This window comes from Odontesthes bonariensis, chromosome 23 (assembly GCF_027942865.1).
Source record: "Odontesthes bonariensis isolate fOdoBon6 chromosome 23, fOdoBon6.hap1, whole genome shotgun sequence".
Classification (NCBI taxonomy): Eukaryota; Metazoa; Chordata; class Actinopteri; order Atheriniformes; family Atherinopsidae; genus Odontesthes; species Odontesthes bonariensis.
In genome coordinates this window covers 2,165,234-2,183,613 of record NC_134528.1, presented here as the reverse complement: position 1 = coordinate 2,183,613, position 18,380 = coordinate 2,165,234, and the positions used below count along the sequence as shown (strand labels likewise).

Sequence of the window (18,380 nt, the reverse complement as noted above, 5' to 3'; positions counted from 1 at the left end):
GAGCTACTGCTACTACTCATGCTGACTTTTTTCCCAGATGTATACTAGATTCTCCTAAATGTTGGGTATGCATCATGAGGTTACTACTCATACTCAAACTACCCAAGATGCAACGTAACGTGACGTCGCCGATCGTCATTTCCTGTCAAAACGGCAGTTTCAAGCTAGCTACAACGAGGCTAGGTTCACTTCCTGTTTTCAAAACAAAAGCACCAATTGTATGGTAATGGCTTTCCCTATGATAAAAGGCAACGGGTATTTTATTTTGTGAAAATAACAGGAAGTGCGTCGCTCACTGCGGCTAGCTTTAGTAGCGCCGAATTCATGGGAACAAAATTGTAAATAGCCGGTATTTTGTCAGGTTTTCAACACGCAGTATGGAAGTATGTAGTATGCAGTATGTAGTATGTAGTATGCAGTATGCAGTATGCAGTACGTAGTTTTGAACACAGCCACCAACTCTATCGTGCCTTCCGTCACATCTTCCCGTGCATATTCAATAATTGCTCCCCTCATTTTGACAGATTTTCTTCCACCTAACTGATGCCTTTCACACACAACGAGCTGACACGTCTCACCGTCGTTGCTTTTGGCTAAAGGATCCATTTTGAAGTCAATATTAGGAGCAAACAAGATTTATGACAGAGAACATAAAGAGGACCTGCGGGCTAATTTTAAATCATGTGACTGCAGCCTGTATTTACTGATGTAATTATGCTGTCGTGTTTGTCTGCTGGCTCCTTGTTATCAGCTGAAACTGCTGCGATGGCGGCATTGTGGAACGCTTTGCATCAATCAGACGACAAGAATCTTAAATCTCCAGCAATATGTTGAACAGCCGCCCACATATAGACGGCAGCGGGAGGATGAAAAGCAGCGAGCTAATGGAGTCATTTTTAATCAGCTCCACAGCTTTATATTAGGCTGTCAAATCATCAGTTATATCCCGAGACAAAACCACGATGAAACAGGCCTTTCAGACACCTTCACTCAGTGGGGTCACATGACCCTGAAAGGATCGGATTATTGGCTAAATAACAATCAGTCTGAGTTATTAAGTGCATGTAGACACCTTAATCTGACTAAGAACTGGATCGGATGGGATTCAGACCCCGAGATAACTGGGCTGAAAGTCACTCTAAACCTGCTTGTAGACGCTGAAGCTCGTGGTGAATCAGACTTTGCGTTCTGCGCATGCCGGAAGTTGCCTGAAGGTGAACCATCAATCAGCCACTTTCACGACAGACGTAAGAGATTGGGTCGTCTAACGTAGCGCCGCCTACTGATCGGGAGGTGAACTGCCTTGGGTATCCGGCATCCCAACGGAGAACTTCGAAAGGTTTAACAGCCTCTGCGTGACCACGGAGACGGATAGCGACGGAGAAGCATACTGAGGCCTTAATGTCACCCGTCGTGTCTGAAAAGGGTTTCAATGACCTGCCAACTGCAACAATAATCACTTCTCACAAAGCCAAAATGCCAACAAACTACCAAAAAAAAAAAAAAAAGAAACCTGCGAGCTGCAGAAACTGTGTGATTAACAGAAGTCCGACAGCAGAACCAGAGTAAACCTAATTATCACTTCGACTCGAGCCGTTTAACTGATGTCAGCTTCACCGGCAGCAAAGAAGAGATAACCAGAGCCCATCTCACAGCGAAATCCCCTCCAACCACATTCATCTTCCAGCTTCGTGCTCGAGGCTGCTTATTACCTGCGTTTGCATTACATAGAGAAAACATGAGATAAGCCAACTGATCTGCGTCCACTTTTAAAAGGCTCCCACTTCTGAGATCAATGGTCTGATCTCCGGCCAGGAGCCACAGACTGATGTAAGAGACAAACATTTCAGAGATGTTAGAAAGGAAGTCCATCTCTCCCCTCATCGATGCATGACCAGACCACAGCCAGAGTCCTGCTCTGCCCACACACACCAGCACTGAGTCAGGCTGGGCGTAGGTGGACAGCCTCGTGCCCACAGGTACATCCAGACCTCTTTTCACATGCAACAAGTCCAGCTTTGTCTCACTAAAGGACTCCGAATGGATGGAAACATCTAACAATGAGAAGCTTCCCTCCTCCATGTCACCTCTGCAGAGGTCAGAAGACAAACGGCTGTTTCACACAGGTGGGAAACATGAAGCTGTGCACTTTTATTTCAGGTAGCACCTGCATCTGGTTCACCTATACCTCCAGTATCCACCAAACTGAGCAGCAGGGATGTGCTTCCATTCCAGAAAATGTTGTTTGGTTGAAAAATGATGGGAACAGTTTGGTGGGAAAACAGAAGAACTATTTTAATATTTTAATGAACTAAAACTGCCAACAATGACCACCAGTCAGTTCATCTTTCTGGTGAGCAACAGATCAAATTGGGGATGTGCCTGAATCAACTTCTTCCCAACAACGCATTCATTGTTTGTTTCATTGTTTATTTCTTACTGCCTCATTCCATTTATTCCACACTACCTCACAGTGTAATTCATTGTACTTATTCCATTCTACCTTTTCATTCCACATTTGTATTTATTCACTACTACACTTTACATATGCACATACTCTGCACTTTAACTGCTTTTTGCACTTCTGGTTAGATGCTAAACTGCATTTCGTTGTCTCAGTACCTGTACTGTACTGTGCAATGACAATAAAGTTTAATCTAATCTAATCTATCTCATTTTAAATGGAAGAAGTTCATCTTTAAAAGCAGCTCAGTGTCAGTTTCCTGCTCCGTTTGAGGCAATTTTTTCTGTAATCTTAATTCTAGGGCTGGGCAACAATTAAAACGTTTAATCTAATTAATCACATGATTTCCCTGATTAATCACGATTAATCGCATTTGTACGCAGAATCCCAAAATGAATCCAAAAGTAGCGTATAGCTTTTAGCATTTAGCTTTATTTTAAATGTGCTGCCATATGAATGAAAGTGCCATAACATTTGTTGTGCAAACACACTTTTAACATCAGCATCTTTCTGTAGTTTTTATGTAGAAGCCTCGCTCCACTGTCTGTTTCCTTGAATGACTTGCTGCTATCAGTTGTGTGTTTTGCCTTTAAGTGATATTTTAGACTGGAACTACTACGCTGAGAAGACAATTCAACTTGGCAGTGTTTACAGATGACTTTGGTTCTGTCGACTCCGCCGTCTGGAAGAACTTTAAAATGAAAATGGCTGAGTAAAAGTTCCGTACCCTTCTCCATGTTTGGTGGATCCGCCGATTACTTTCTTTTCCTGTTCCACATCAGACAGCAGCAGACTTTTACAAAATAAAAGCCTGTGAGCAAAAGACTTTTACAAAATAAAAGCCTGTGAGCAACAGACTTTTACAAAATAAAAGCCTGTGAGCAGCAGACTTTTACAAAATAAAAGCCCGTGAGCAAAAGACTTTTACAAAATAAAAGCCCGTGAGCAACAGACTTTTACAAAATAAAAGCCTGTGAGAAACAGACTTTTACAAAATAAAAGCCTGTGAGAAACAGACTTCTACAATAATAAAATAAATAATACAACAGGGGTGCTGCATGTTGTTCCCCCTCTCTCTGCCCCCTGCTTCCTGTCTCTATGAACTTTCCATTAAAGGCACAAAAGCCCTCCAATAATTTAGTTTTTTTTACATTTTCAAAATAAAACCTGCGCTAATGCACGATAAAATATTTATCGGCGTTAGATAATCAATGCGTTAACGCGATAATAACGAGTTAACTCGCCCAGCCCTACTTAGTAGCATTATTTCTTCCTGACCAGTGTGATTCAAAGCATGAACAGCCAACAGTCATGTGACCTGGTGGAAGAAAAGGTCCCGTTGTGTCTGACCTTCTTATGTGCGCTGAAGATCCTCCGGAAAGAGTCGGGGTTCTTCTCAGCCGGTTTGCCCTGAGGCGGCCTCCTGGGACCACTGGCCACGACTCTGAAGTCGTCCTCTGAGAAGTCCAGGACATCTGAGGGAATGAACAAGATGTTCTGCTCAGCGAGGATGAAAACAAATAACGGATATCTGAACAGGACTCACGGGACTCACATCAAAACGAGGAAAAGGCTCTGAAGTTGCACTTTAAAGAAGATTTACAGCATTAAAACAGTTTGCGTTGTCATGGTTTCCAGGTTTATTGTGCTGAAGCCTCATTCAGACCAATCAGAGTGTGAGTGTGTGAGCTTTGTGTACAGATTAATAAGAACATTACAGCTTTGTCATGTTCGTGGCCCTGGATTAAACAGTTAGCAAATCAATGAAAATGCTCTTTAAAGCTTCTGGTTTTTGTTGCATGCGGTGAAAACAATGACGACCAACTCTTCCTCCTTCCTAACTGCGTAGAACTGTGAAGCTGCAGCCGACTGTGAGCTGGCTGTGGCACAAAGTGATGGCATGAGTCAGAGCATGTGGGAGGATTTCAATCAAAAACTGCCAGAACAGTGATTTATATCGACTCATGTTTTAATCAAAGTCAGATGTGATATGCTACCGTTTCACACTGCAGTCCTATATCTGACCGAGTTCCTTTCAGTCTTCCAGCCCCGCCGCACTCTCACTGTTATGGAAAAATATCTGCCACCCCGACTTCTATTTAAATGTTAAAGAAGACGTAAGAAGATAAGACCTCTTTTCCTGTTTGGGTCCGCCAATAAGCAGGTTTCTATTACATCACAGTCCCAGCTCACAGGAGAATTATCCAACCTCCCCATTCACTGAACCTCAGAAAGAGGAAGTCAGGACAGCAAATTCTCATTAGTTGTTATAAACAGAGCCCTCAGTGATGAAGATCATGAAGAAGAAAGGATGCTCTGGTAGGCCGAGGGACACAGAAGAACCCTCAAAGGCCCGTCCAACAGATCAGAACCATCTTCAGGAGGCAGGTGTGTCTCTGTCAGAGACGACTGTCCACAGAAGACTTCATGAGCAGAAACACAGAGGCTACGCTGCTACATGCTAACTGCTAGTTAGCCACAGAAAAACAGAGGCTACGCTGCTACATGCTAACCCCAAGTTAGCCACAGAAACACAGAGGCTACGCTGCTACATGCTAACTGCTAGTTAGCCACAGAAAAACAGAGGCTACGCTGCTACATGCTATCCCCAAGTTAGCCACAGAAACACAGAGGCTACGCTGCTACATGCTAACCGCTAGTTAGACACAGAAACACAGAGGCTACGCTGCTACGTGCTAACCGCTAGTTAGCCACAGAAACACAGAGGCTACGCTGCTACATGCTAACCCCAAGTTAGCCACAGAAACACAGAGGCTACGCTGCTACATGCTAACCGCTAGTTAGACACAGAAACACAGAGGCTACGCTGCTACGTGCTAACCGCTAGTTAGCCACAGAAACACAGAGGCTACGCTGCTACATGCTAACCCCAAGTTAGCCACAGAAACACAGAGGCTACGCTGCTACATGCTAACCGCTAGTTAGACACAGAAACACAGAGGCTACGCTGCTACGTGCTAACCGCTAGTTAGCCACAGAAACACAGAGGCTACGCTGCTACATGCTAACCGCTAGTTAGACACAGAAACACAGAGGCTACGCTGCTACGTGCTAACCACTAGTTAGCCACAGAAACGGGATGGACAGTTTGCCAAAAAGTCCTGAAAGGATTTTTTTTTTTGGTAGTTTTTTTTGTGCGTCTGGGCATGATGAATGAGTGTACCGGATTTCGTCGTCCCACGCGAAACTAATCCTATTAAGGAGACCATTTTTAAGCATCGTAGGGGGCGCTACAGAGTCAATGAGCGACTCCCAAAAATATAAAGTTTAGATTCTTTCATGTCGTCGACTGGCAGGTGGCGCTCGCAAAATTTAAACAGTTCCTTTTGCAAATAAAAAGAAGAAAGAAACATGTGATGTGCATGTTAACCTGCTCGTATCCTGCTCTCCCGCCTCTCAGAGTTCTTCTTGCTCTCCTTGACTGTCGGCCGTTCCCGGTTCTGCAGCCTCTCGAATGGATCCGGCGTGTCATCGAATGGATCCGGCGTGTCATCCACTGGCGTTTCCTCCACGGTAACCACCGGGGTTACCGTGGAGACGGAGGCCCTCTTGGCCCTCCTCCTCTCTTTCGAGGAGCCGATGTCTTCGTCGTCTTCGGCGCCATCGCTGTCGCTGTCGCTCATGTCGTCGAAGCCGAAGTATTTGATTTTGTAATTGGACCGGCCGTCTGTGCTGTCGGGACTGTTCTCTCCCCTGTGGGCGTCTGCGTCTTCGAAGCCAAACAGATCCGGCTTAGTCTCCTTCTTCGACTTGGTCTGGGTCGGTCGGAACCTGCAGAGAGATAAGATATATAAGGTAATATGTAAACTGAGATTAAATGCAGAAGCAGTGCGTAAAGAACTAAGTGAACCCTTCCAGCTTCCACAGGAACTAAAAGCAGCCAGGAGCTGCTGATCAATGCTCTGATTAACTGATCATCATCATCAGTTAAAGGTTAAAGGTCACCCCAAGGTCAGAAACCCAAGAGCTACATCTCAGACTCTGCGGGCCTCAGTCAGCATGTTAAAGGTTAAAGGTCATGACAGCACAGTTTCTCACTCACTGCTGCTACCAGCTGCTGGATCAGGGGTTCACTTAGTTTCTCACACACTGCTGGATCAGGGGTTCACTTAGTTTCTCACACACTGCTGCTACCATTTGATACAGTTGACCACAATATATTACTCAAACGACTGGAAAACTGGGCGGGTCTTTCCGGAACTGTACTAAACTGGTTCAAAACATACTTAGAGAACAGGAAGTACTTTGTGTCAATAGGTAACTTTACATCTGAGCACACAAGAATCACATGTGGAGTTCCCCAAGGTTCCATCCTGGGACCTCTTCTGTTTAACATCTACATGCTCCCACTGGCACAGATTATAAAAAAACAACAAAATAAACTACCATAGCTATGCAGATGACACGCAGATATATATTACAATGTCACCAGGAGACCGAGGCCCTGTACAGGCTCTTGGTAAATGCATTGAGGAGATTAATGACTGGATGTGACACAACTTTCTCCGGCTAAACAAAAACAAAACTGAGGTAATTGTCTTTGGAGCCAAAGAGAAACGATTACAGGTCACCACAGAACTTCAATCTATACACCTAGAAACTACCAACCAGGCCAGAAATCTGGGTGTAGTGATGGACTCAGACCTAAACTTGGAAAAACACATTAAGGCAGTAACAAAGTCAGCCTACTATCACCTTAAGAATATATCAAGGTTAAAGGATCTGATGTGTCAGCAGGACCTGGAAAAACTAGTCCATGCATTCATCTTCAGTCGGCTTGGTTACTGTAACAGCATCTTTACAGGTCTACCTAAAAACTGCAGCTCAGTCAGAACTCTGCTGCTCGAGTCCTCACTGAGACCAAAGAAGTGGACCCCATCAGTCCAGCTCTGAGGTCTTTACACCGGCTGCCTGTCCATCAGAGGATAGACTTTAAAGTTTTGATGCTGCTCTATAAAGCTCTGAATGGTCCAGGACCAGAATGCATCAGGGACCTCCTGACCCAGTATGAACCTTCCAGACCCCTCAGCTCATCTGGATCCGGTCTTCTATCAGTTCCCAGAGTCAGAACCAGATATGGAGAAGCTGCATTCAGCTTCTATGCTCCACATGTCTGGAACAAACTCCCAGAAAGCCTCAGAGCAGCTGAAACACTCAGTGTGTTTAAGTCCAGGCTGAAGACACACCTATTTTCAGCTGAATAAAGCTCCAAACTTAATCACATTTTAACTACTGATTTTATCAATTGTTCTTAGTTCTTTCTTTTTGTTCTTTCTTTTTTGTTTAAAATTTAAATCATGCTTTTTATTTCTACTGTTTTAATATCTCTGTAAAGCACTTTGAATCACCATGTAGTTGAATTGTGCCGTACAAATAAACTTGCCTTGCCTTCCCAGCTGCTGGATCAGGGGTTCACTTAGTTTCTCACTCACTGCTGCTACCAGCTGCTGGATCAGGGGTTCACTTAGTTTCTCACTCACTACTGCTACCAGCTGCTGGATCAGGGGTTCACTTAGTTTCTCACTCACTACTGCTACCAGCTGCTGGATCAGGGGTTCACTTAGTTTCTCACTCACTACTGCTACCAGCTGCTGGATCAGGGGTTCACTTAGTTTCTCACTCACTGCTGCTACCAGCTGCTGGATCAGGGGTTCACTTAGTTTCTCACTCACTGCTGCTACCAGCTGCTGGATCAGGGGTTCACTTAGTTTTTCACTCACTGCTGCTACCAGCTGCTGGATCAGGGGTTCACTTAGTTTCTCACTCACTGCTGCTACCAGCTGCTGGATCAGGGGTTCACTTAGTTTCTCACTCACTGCTGCTACCAGCTGCTGGATCAGGGGTTCACTTAGTTTCTCACTCACTGCTGCTACCAGCTGCTGGATCAGGGGTTCACTTAGTTTCTCACTCATTGCTGCTACCAGCTGCTGGATCAGGGGTTCACTTAGTTTCTCACTCACTGCTGCTACCAGCTGCTGGATCAGGGGTTCACTTAGTTTCTCACTCGCTGCTGCTACCAGCTGCTGGATCAGGGGTTCACTTAGTTTCTCACCCACTGCTGCTACCAGCTGCTGGATCAGGGGTTCACTTAGTTTCTCACCCACTGCTGCTACCAGCTGCTGGATCAGGGGTTCACTTAGTTTCTCACCCACTGCTGCTACCAGCTGCTGGATCAGGGGTTCACTTAGTTTCTCACCATCTTTGTTACCCTACCTTGTATTCTGCGCCTCGGCCTTCTTCCGCTGCCACCCCACCCCCCCCAGCACCGCCCCCAGCTGGGTGGTGCTGCCCGGGCCGGTGCTGCTGCTGCCCCCGGCGGGCGCTGCGTCGGTGCTGAACTCCTCCACGGTCCGGTCCTGGATGGTGACGTTGCACACGGACACGGAGGACGGGTGCAGCACGGTGTAGTCCCTCGTCCGGCCGCGGCCGCCCCCACCGCCCGTTATTTTGGTATTGTTGCCATCGGTTTTGGATTTGGGAAGATCTGTGCCAAACACGGAGCCGGCGAGCCCGCTGGAGTCTTTGCCAGGTCCCTGTTTGCTGGGCCTCCGGTATGTCCGACAGTTCGAGTTCCTTTCAAGCGATAATGAGGGCGCCGGCTGGGGGAAGCGTGACGTCTCCACGAGGTCAGACTCCCCCATCGGGTCGGCGCTCTCGCCGGGGCTCTGAAGCCGCGGGGGAGACGGGGGCTTCTTGTGCCGGGTCTGCTCCGGGTCCAGGCCCCCCGCCGCCATGCCAATGGAGGCCCAAGAGAGCGTCGGGGCAGGATTACGGGGTTCCTGGGTGGGTGAAGGTGGGCGCAGACCCATGATGACGTCCCAGGAGGTGGATTCTGCCTTGGACCCGGTCTTCAGAGTGGTGGTCTGTGCGAGGGGCTGCCGGTCACTCTCTGAAGCGTTTTGGTACCATGAGTAGCTGTGCTGGTTCTCTGAGGACGAGGAGCTCTCTCTGGGCTTTCCTAGGAAGCAAAAAAAGACTCTGTGTCAAAAGTTCATCCCTTTTTAAAGAAAACATCTACTGCGTAAAAGAGATAGAAACTTCAGGTAAAATTTGAAAACAATAACATGACAAAATTTCCAGGAAAAAAAAAAAAAAAAAAAAAAAAAAAAAAAAAAAAAAAAAAAAAAAAAAAAAAATCGACATTTCCTGTCAAAACGGCAGTTTCAAGCTAGCTACAACGAGGGTAGGTTCACTTCCTGTTTTCAAAACAAAAGCACCAATTGTATGGTAATGGCTTTCCCTATGATAAAAGGCAACGGGTATTTTATTTTGTGAAAATAACAGGAAGTGCGTTGCTCACTGCGGCTAGCTTTAGTAGCGCCGAAACGACTACTTTCTCACCTGAAAATGTTTCAAATGTTGCTAAAGTTTACAGAGTTTAGAGCTTAAGAGAAATCAGTTTCAGGCCGGCTGATTTCAGCTCGGGCAGGAGCGAAATGCATTGTGGGTAAACGCTCTGCATACTGTCGTTACCTTTTATCACAGGGAAAGCCATTACGATACAATTGGGGCTTTTGTTTTGAAAACAGGAAGTGAACCTACCCTCGTTGTAGCTAGCTTGAAACTGCCGTTTTGACAGGAAATGTCGATCGGCGACGTCACGTTGCGTTGCATCTTGGGTAGTTTGAGTATGAGTAGTAACCTCATGATGCATACCCAACATTTAGGAGAATCTAGTATGCATCCGGGAACTTCTCGCTTACTCAAACTCGCTTACTAACTCAAAAAGTTAGTAGGAGTAGTAGGAGAAGTAGGAGAAGTATGCGGCTTCGAACACAGCCGATGTCTAACAAAGCTTAGCTTTCTAAGGGATTAGATGGACCCAAACCATGAGGCTGGATAAATAAATCTGTGCAGGAAAGACGCATGTTTGGCTCGAGTATTAAACCGTAAGCGTTCATCTTCCCGTTGTTTGGCTAAAACAACGGGAATGATAAGACGGATTAGACTTGGCCTTTAAAAAGTTTGGAATTGTTCAAGGAAATGAGCTGTATATTAATAATAAAACTGAGACTGTCGCGAGTTTCCCAAGTATATTTTCTAACAAAGGTCGTGGGTGGCAACAGGTGGTTTTGTTCTTGCACGCACTTCAGAGTTGATTGTTTAAAAAATATATGTAGTTTATTTCTGACAAAAAAAAATATGAACAAAACAATAACTAAAAATCTCTTACAATTTGGATGAAAAACAAAAGTTAACTTAATCTGATTTAACAAGCTCTAAAAGTGGTCAAAAAAACATTTAACCACCACCTCCCGCTCCCCGGTGTGTTCTAAAAGTTACCAAAATAATCTAAACAATTTCAAATATAAAAATTAATTACAGATTTTGATCCCAAACTAACTAAAGTATATTTTAACTGCCCAAAGAAAACTAAACTGATAGAACTTATGATTTACAAAACATAAATGGCCACAACAAAGACAATAAGACACAAATACTCACAAAGCTCTCCGGTCTTTACTTTATCAAACCAGCCTCACACAGCTGTACATTTCACCATCACCGGGATGGTAAATGTGACTATAAATTCTCCTTAAAAGTGGATTATTGGGTATAGAAAATGGCCGAATGGAGGATCCAGTCGAGGTGAAAACCCGATTTTTGTGCCTTTAAGCAACAGCAGGATTTCTCTTCATGTCACATGGGTTGTGAATAAAAAAAATAAAAAAAAGGTGAAGCGTCAGGTATGGCCTACTTTAGGGTTTTCTAACCGTTGAATAAAAACCAACTGCTTGGGTTGAGACCAGAGACAGATGTTCTTTGATGTCACTCTGGAGCAATTTCCTGTTTTTGCTCAAGAGAACCGAGTGTAGCATCGTTTAGCTTTGGGTTTTTATCAGTCGGGTTGGTAATAACCAGCGCATGGGATCTTTTTCCTGGCGGGATGTTTCAGATCCACCTTTCTGCATCCAGAGCTCCTCCATAACAACGGCTGCGAAATGTTGGTGGGAGCTGCAGTTTGGTGTGTGGGCGTGTGACCTCTTTTCAGTGTGTGAAGCTGCGTTGTGAAATAAAAATGTTGTTCTGCTGAGCACCTGGTGAAGCTCTTCGATACTTTTGAATTTAGAGAGGTTTTTTTTGTAAATTACCAACATCGCCGTGTTCTGATTTGAACTCGATGAAACCAACAAGCAGGAGGAATAAAATGTTTTTCTGCCCACCAAAGTCGGCTGGCATCAGATAAACAGCCAATCTGAACAAACAGGATGGCAGAACTCTCCCAACTAACCTGCATCTTCAGAAGAAGTTTATCTCAAACTTAATTGGCATCCTTTTCCTAAACAAGAAGGGCCTTTTTTCTTCTTCTTTCCTTTCGTTAGAAACCTTGGACTCTGGGCTGAGACATGAGCTGCTGTTTTGGGCTTTTTAAGGCTCTTGGAGGACGGCTTTGACAGATTTAGAAAGGGGTCAAACGGTTGGATGGATGCTCACACCCAACCGTTTGAACGTGGACTAAACTATAGATTAAGGAACCGATCTTCAGCTTCAGATCGGAGTGATTTGTATTTGGAGAATAGCTGTTAAAGGCATAGTTCTCCTCTTTTGACATGAAGCTGTATGACATCCCATACTAGCAATATCAAATCAAATTTATTTGTAGCACATTTCATGTACAAAACAATTCAAAGTGCTTCACATAAAATAAAAGGATTGCAGCAGGGAGTGGAAGAAGCATTAAAAATACATAAAAGAATATAAAGAGAAATGATTAAAATCATTTAAATTAATTTAAAAACAAGCATGCTGTGTAGACCGTGCAGATCGAAGTGCAGAGCGAGCAGTCCGCTGCTTCCGAGCAGCAAACAGCGTAAAAGGCGCGGCTGTCGGCAGCGATACGAAGGGAGAGAAAATAGGGCCAAGAGATTGTGAGGTCTGACTTTTTCCTGGAGAACCATTTTGTGATGCAAATGTATTACTCTGTTGAACGCATATTGTTCTGAGAAGCAAAACGCTTTATTTTTTAAACCCCAGCCAACTAGCCGGACTACCTTCATCAACACCAAAACGAGGCTGGAACTCTGCTCACAGGACGCAGCAGGGGGTAAGAAGATGTTCAGAAATGATGCTGCTGATATGGGATGTTATACAGCTTCATGTCAGAAGAGGCGAACTGTCCCTTTAAAGAGGCGAACTGTCCCTTTAAGGCCTTCCGCATTGACTCAGGAAAAGTGAAAAACATCCATCACTAAACATTTCTTTAGTGTCAGCACTGCAGAACGCACTGCTACCGGATGCTGATTAGAACTGATATTCCTGCAGAAAGAGATACGGAATGAACTGTTTTCAGCAGATTAGATAAATATGTCCCAGAAAACTGAATAAGAAGCAAAGCGAGTGAGCAGAGGAGTCGCTCTGGATTTGGACTGACGGCGTTCAGCTTGTTTACAGGAGAAAATTAACATTTAATTAGGAAACTGCGATTGTTCTTTAATGACTCCAGCAGTTAGGACTCAGTAGTTCTCTTGTCTTGACAATCAAGTCATTGATTAGTTTCAGTTATTTGATATAGTTTTGATTTAATTTGACCCGACCGTCTGTATAGTTTCCAATCGTTTTCCAGAATTATCCTTAGCCCACATTTCCCTGCACTACCTTTCCTCTGCTGTGGTTTCCTGGCACTGAACTGGAGAAGTATTCGTCTCAACTTCTTCTGCTCGAGCAAACCTCGTTCTGATGATTTATCGACATCGTCTGTAGATTTAGTTGCAAAGCCAAACGTCACAGCACCACTGGGGACATTTTCTCCTCCATCAAGGCGAGAGCCGAGGCTGATGTGTGATGCTGCTGTTCGGCTGTTAAACAATAAGATTATGCAAAAAACTATCAACCTGAAAACTATGAAACTGGAAGATTTGGGGATTGGGAACAGAAGAACTCTTTTGAACGCATACTGTTCTGAGAAGCAAGACGCTTTATTTTTTAAACCCCAGCCAACTAGCCGGACTACCTTCATCAACACTAAAAACGAGGCTGGAACTCTGCTCACAGGACGCAGCAGGGGGTAAGAAGATGTTCAGAAATGATGCTGCTGGTATGGGATGTCATACAGCTTCATGTCAAAAGAGGCGAACTGTCCCTTTAAATGATTTTACTCAGACCTGCACAACACGTCGGACACAGCAGATTCATGCAGGGTGTTACGGAGCTCAGAGCAGCCAGAGAGAGAATGACACCAGATAAAACTGCCTGGAACTAAACACAGATTCGGCTGTGATCCACGCGCGGTGACGGCAGAGTTTTCGTGTCTTACCTGCGCTCGCACTGCTGCTGTTGACAAACCAAGCAGCGTCCTCCGTCACCTTGGCCTGGCTCCTGTTACCCGCCAGCCACGACGCCCCCGAAGCGGACGCCACGGTGTGAGATCCTCCCTGGAAACTGGACCTGCTCCCCGCGCCCACAGACACGCCGGGCCTCTCCGCCTGCGGAGGCTCCGCTGAAGCCGGCTTAGCGGGCGACGACTTGCTGCCGCTCCGGGACGACACCGGTTTGGACTCCTCGTCGCTGTCGAAGCCGAACGGGTCTTCCATGCCGTCCCCGGAGGGGCGGGGCCTCTTGTAAACCTCCAGGACCGAGTCGTTCTTGGGAGCTCCGACGCGCTTGGAGCCCACCTTGGCCTTGTAGGTGGTGTCGCCCCATTTGGTACTGAGGGTGCCCCTCTTGGTGGACAGGACTTCATCAAACTTGGACGTGCCCTCTCCACCCTTGCGGCTGTAGGTTTTACCAAATCTGGATGTCATTGTAGCATCTGGATCATGTTCTCTGAAAGGCACGCAAGAAGAGGAACAAGTGCATCTTTACAGAGCTGATGGGAACCTGTCACGTTAATGCCATGGATGTCATTTTCCATGTTTCCCCCCCATCTGCTGTTGTGTTCATCAATTATTCTACTTCCAGGGGCCATCCGAGTTAGTCATGCTGAATAAGATGCAGAAATACTCATTTATAGTCATTATTTAACCTAAAAATCACTCCCCAGCTGGATTTATTCAGATCCAAACTCTATAAATGACATAGATACAGAAGGCGTAGAGCTGGGGAGAACTACCAGCTAACAGCTTCAGTGATTCTCTGACAGCTGGTTTGACAAAACAAGGCTAACTTTAGCTTACCGAAGTGCTAATGCTGCTAAGTTTCTCATTTTTGGCGATGGTGGGATGCAGAAACAACACAAAAACAACACGATTCTACTTCCAGGGGCCATCCGAGTTAGTTATGCTGAATAAGATGCAGAAATACTCATTTATAGTCATTATTTAACCTAAAAATCACTCCCCAGCTGTATTTATTCAGAACCAAACTCTATAAATGACATAAATATAGACGGCGTAGTAGAGCTGGGGAGAACTACCAGCTAACAGCTTCAGTGATTCTCTGCCAGCTGGTTTGACAAAACAAGGCTAACTTTAGCTTACCAAAGTGCTAATGCTGCTAAGTTTCTCATTTTTGGCGACGGTGGGATGCAGAAACACCACAAAACAAAACTAATAAAACCGAGATAAACCAGAAAAATGCGTTCTTCTAATTATGAGGGAAGATTTTTTTGCGATTTAAGTTACTGCTATCCGTTACCTCGAGTTTAGCCGTTAGCATTAGCAAAAAGCTCAACAGAGGAGACAGGAGTGTCGCTAGCACGAAGCTAACACGAAGCTAGCACGAAGCTAACAGCTAACAATAACTACAAACCGACATTTAGTTTCAAGTTTTACAAGTTTCTACCGCCAAGCCAACATCAATAAAGATCAGTATTTTCCACTTACTTGGTGAGATAAAGATCCGATCCGTACTAAACACTAAACTCCTGCTCCGAAACGGCCGTTAAACTCGCACAGGACAGCCGGGCCTGTGTCCCTGATTCAGGCTGTTTTCGGTATAAACAAGCAGCCGAGCAGAGGCCGCTAACTGCGGATCGGTGTGTTGGGAACGGAAAGGGAAAAGTGGAGGATCCGGGCTTTGGAGAAAGGACGAGATTTACAAGCACATCTGAGCAAAGTGGCTCAGTTTTTCAGTCGAATTCGCACTCGATTGTCTCCTCCGGATTGCGACGAAGGCTTCCATTGGACTCCCCCCACTCCGTCAGGTTAACCGAGGCCGGGAGAACCAAACCGGAAGTGGGCTAGTTGACCTACAAAATAAAATAACGTGTGGAGTTAAATATTGAAGGCGGCAAAAGTTGTAACTGGAGCAATTGTGAGTAAAAAGATATTTAAAAACAAGAATAAAGTGAAGCTACATAATCTACACGCTTTTAGATATAATGTTGATGCACAACTTTTGCTAAACTTCTGTCAAAACGTTTAGTTTTTTTCAAATTTATTGTTTAAACTCAAGCGGAAGTGCTCATGTGGAACATTTTTTTTATCTTTAAAACAGTTTTCATTAATCTCAGATGTGCAAATCCCATTAAGATTGAAAATATCAACAAAGCCAGTAAATATGAAAATATTAGCTAAAAAAAAGAAAAATCTGTCATCAGTAAAAATGTACAATAAAATAAAACTTGATTTGCACGCATTTCTGTTTATTTTTACACTGTTTACTTTCTGTGTATATTCACATGTATAGTTTAAGAGAAAGAGTATTTTCTTATTTAAGCTTTTTATGTTTTTATGTACACTTTTATATTATTTTCTGGTTCCAATCACTTTCTTATTCGTCAAAAATGAAGAACAGATGTTAACATCTGGTTGGGAAATTTCACCTTCTGCTTCTCGAAATAGTAAAAACAACTTCATTAAAGGATGAAAATAAAAGTTTTAAATTCTATAAAAAATATATCAGAAATATACAGAAAAAATAGAGTAATTTACATGAAAGAATAAAGTGACAGGTTGTAGATAACATTGGAAACACCTACTGATTCAAAATGAACAGAAACTCTTTACAGATACGTTACAGGATGCTGCTGACAAACATCAACAAACATGGACATATTTTATCAGGTTAAATCTGAAAAACATCGACCTTCTATTTCCCTTATTTAGCCTCCACAGTGACACTGAAAATGTATGTAGAAGAAATCTAAAAGGCTTCTCTATGTGTTGAATAACTGTTTATTGATTTTTTCCCTTTGTTTAGCCGCTGAGATACGAGATCTCTTCTTCCAGGGAGTCATGGCAAAGAATGCAGAAAAGACAAGACGTCAACATGAAAGCTTCACATAAAAAACATTTCAAACGGTAAATAGTAAAATATGATGCTGGGAGTTCAAAAGAAATAAGATGAAGGTTCACACCAATTAAAAACAAGATACAGCATCAATGCAGTCTTTAAAACACCTTTTAAAGTGTTAAAACATTGCTATTTACTAGGGCTGGGCGAGTTAACTCGTTAATTATTTAACGCCGATGAATATTTTATCAAGCTTTAACGCAGTTTTTCAAAATTATTATTTTCTTTTTTTAATTTCTTTTTTTTACATTTTTTTTTATTTATATTAGTATTGTAAAAGTCTGTTGCTCACCGGCTTTTATTTTGTAAAAGTCTGTTGCTCACAGGCTTTTATTCTGTAAAAGTCTGCTGCTCACAGGCTTTTATTGTTGTAAAAGTCTGCTGCTGTCTGCTGTGGAACAGGAAAAGAAAGTAATCGGCGGATCCACCAAACATGGAGAAGGGTACGGAACTTTTACTCGGCCATTTTCATGTTAAAGTTCTTCCAGACGGCGGAGTCGACAGAACCAAAGTCATCTGTAAACACTGCCAAGTTGAATTGTCTTCTCAGCGTAGTAGTTCCAGTCTAAAATATCACTTAAAGGCAAAACACACAACTGATAGCAGCAAGTCATTCAAGGAAACTTCTACATAAAAACTACAGAAAGATGCTGATGTTAAAAGTGTGTTTGCACAACAAATGTTATGGCACTTTCATTCATATGGCAGCACATTTAAAATAAAGCTAAATGCTAAAAGCTATACGCTACTTTTGGATTCATTTCTGGATTCTTACAAATGCGATTAATCGTGATTAATCAGGAAAATCATGTGATTAATTAGATTAAACATTTTAATCGTTGCCCAGCCCTAGTTTTTACCTTTAACTTTTCAAATAACATCAAGAAAGGTGTCTTTTAAATGTCTTTTCATCAGGATTTTGCAGGGTAGAACCCTCCTCAGTGTTGGATTTACAACCTACAGCAAGCTTTCAGAGCTGGTCTCCTTTCTGTGAATATCTGAGTCTCTTGTTTGCTTCTTTTTGGGGGAGAGATGAAGAAGCAACATGCTGATGCCACCATGTGTCGGGTTGATGCCTGATCGTTGCCATCCTGCTACAGGACCTGAAACGGTCCCATTGCTTGTTGACATGCACCCCGCTTCGTCTGTCTGTTTCTTAGGGTCAGTCAGGTCATCCTGGCAGCGAGCCTTCCTTATTCCAACCTCAAAAATCTGTCCAAGACTGACTGCAGAGCGCTAAGCCTGGCTCAGGTCCCTGCATGGCGTGCCGTGGCCCCTGTGCCAGCGTCGGCCTTCCTGCCAGTCATCAGACAAGTGTTGCTGTTTCACGAGGGGGTTCGATATCCGGACAATAAGCAACAGATCTGAGCTCCTCCGGAGGATGCCAAAAAGCTCCCTGAGCAGGAGTGGGGTTGTTGAGAACCTGGCAGAGTTGTGCAGGGGCACCTGGAGTGTCGAGGCACCCCGCAGCTTTGGAGAATGAGCCGGCCCAGTGGCTGCCATCAGTGCTGGCAGAGCAAGTCTGTAGAAACAATTAGGCCTTTGACATTCAGCAGATAGCAGGATCCACTCTGCCAAAGACAATGCGGAGGGAAGCCACATGACTTGCTGCTATGATCAACTTTTAGGAGGTGATGGTTGAGAGAGGACATTGGTCTATGCTTGATTGTGACTCAAGGCGGCCGGCCTCTGAAGTCTCAGAATGGGAAGAAGAAAGCAGCAT

The 18,380-nt window shown here is 44.1% G+C and overlaps 1 protein-coding gene across 1 annotated transcript in view; it reads right to left on the bottom strand.

Moving 5' to 3' along the window:
- Nucleotides 1–15,562, bottom strand: part of LOC142373531 (wings apart-like protein homolog) — a 44,767-nt gene extending 29,205 nt beyond the window's left edge. Inside the window, exons 1-5 of the mRNA XM_075456834.1 lie at nucleotides 15,247–15,562; nucleotides 13,740–14,248; nucleotides 8,699–9,443; nucleotides 5,856–6,256; nucleotides 3,815–3,939 (exon numbers count right to left, since the gene is read on the bottom strand). Of these exons, the coding sequence (XP_075312949.1) occupies nucleotides 3,815–3,939; nucleotides 5,856–6,256; nucleotides 8,699–9,443; nucleotides 13,740–14,226 (1,758 nt within the window). The 5' untranslated portion in view covers nucleotides 14,227–14,248; nucleotides 15,247–15,562. The remainder of the gene's footprint in view (nucleotides 1–3,814; nucleotides 3,940–5,855; nucleotides 6,257–8,698; nucleotides 9,444–13,739; nucleotides 14,249–15,246) is intronic.
- Nucleotides 15,563–18,380: the final 2,818 nt, after the last annotated feature.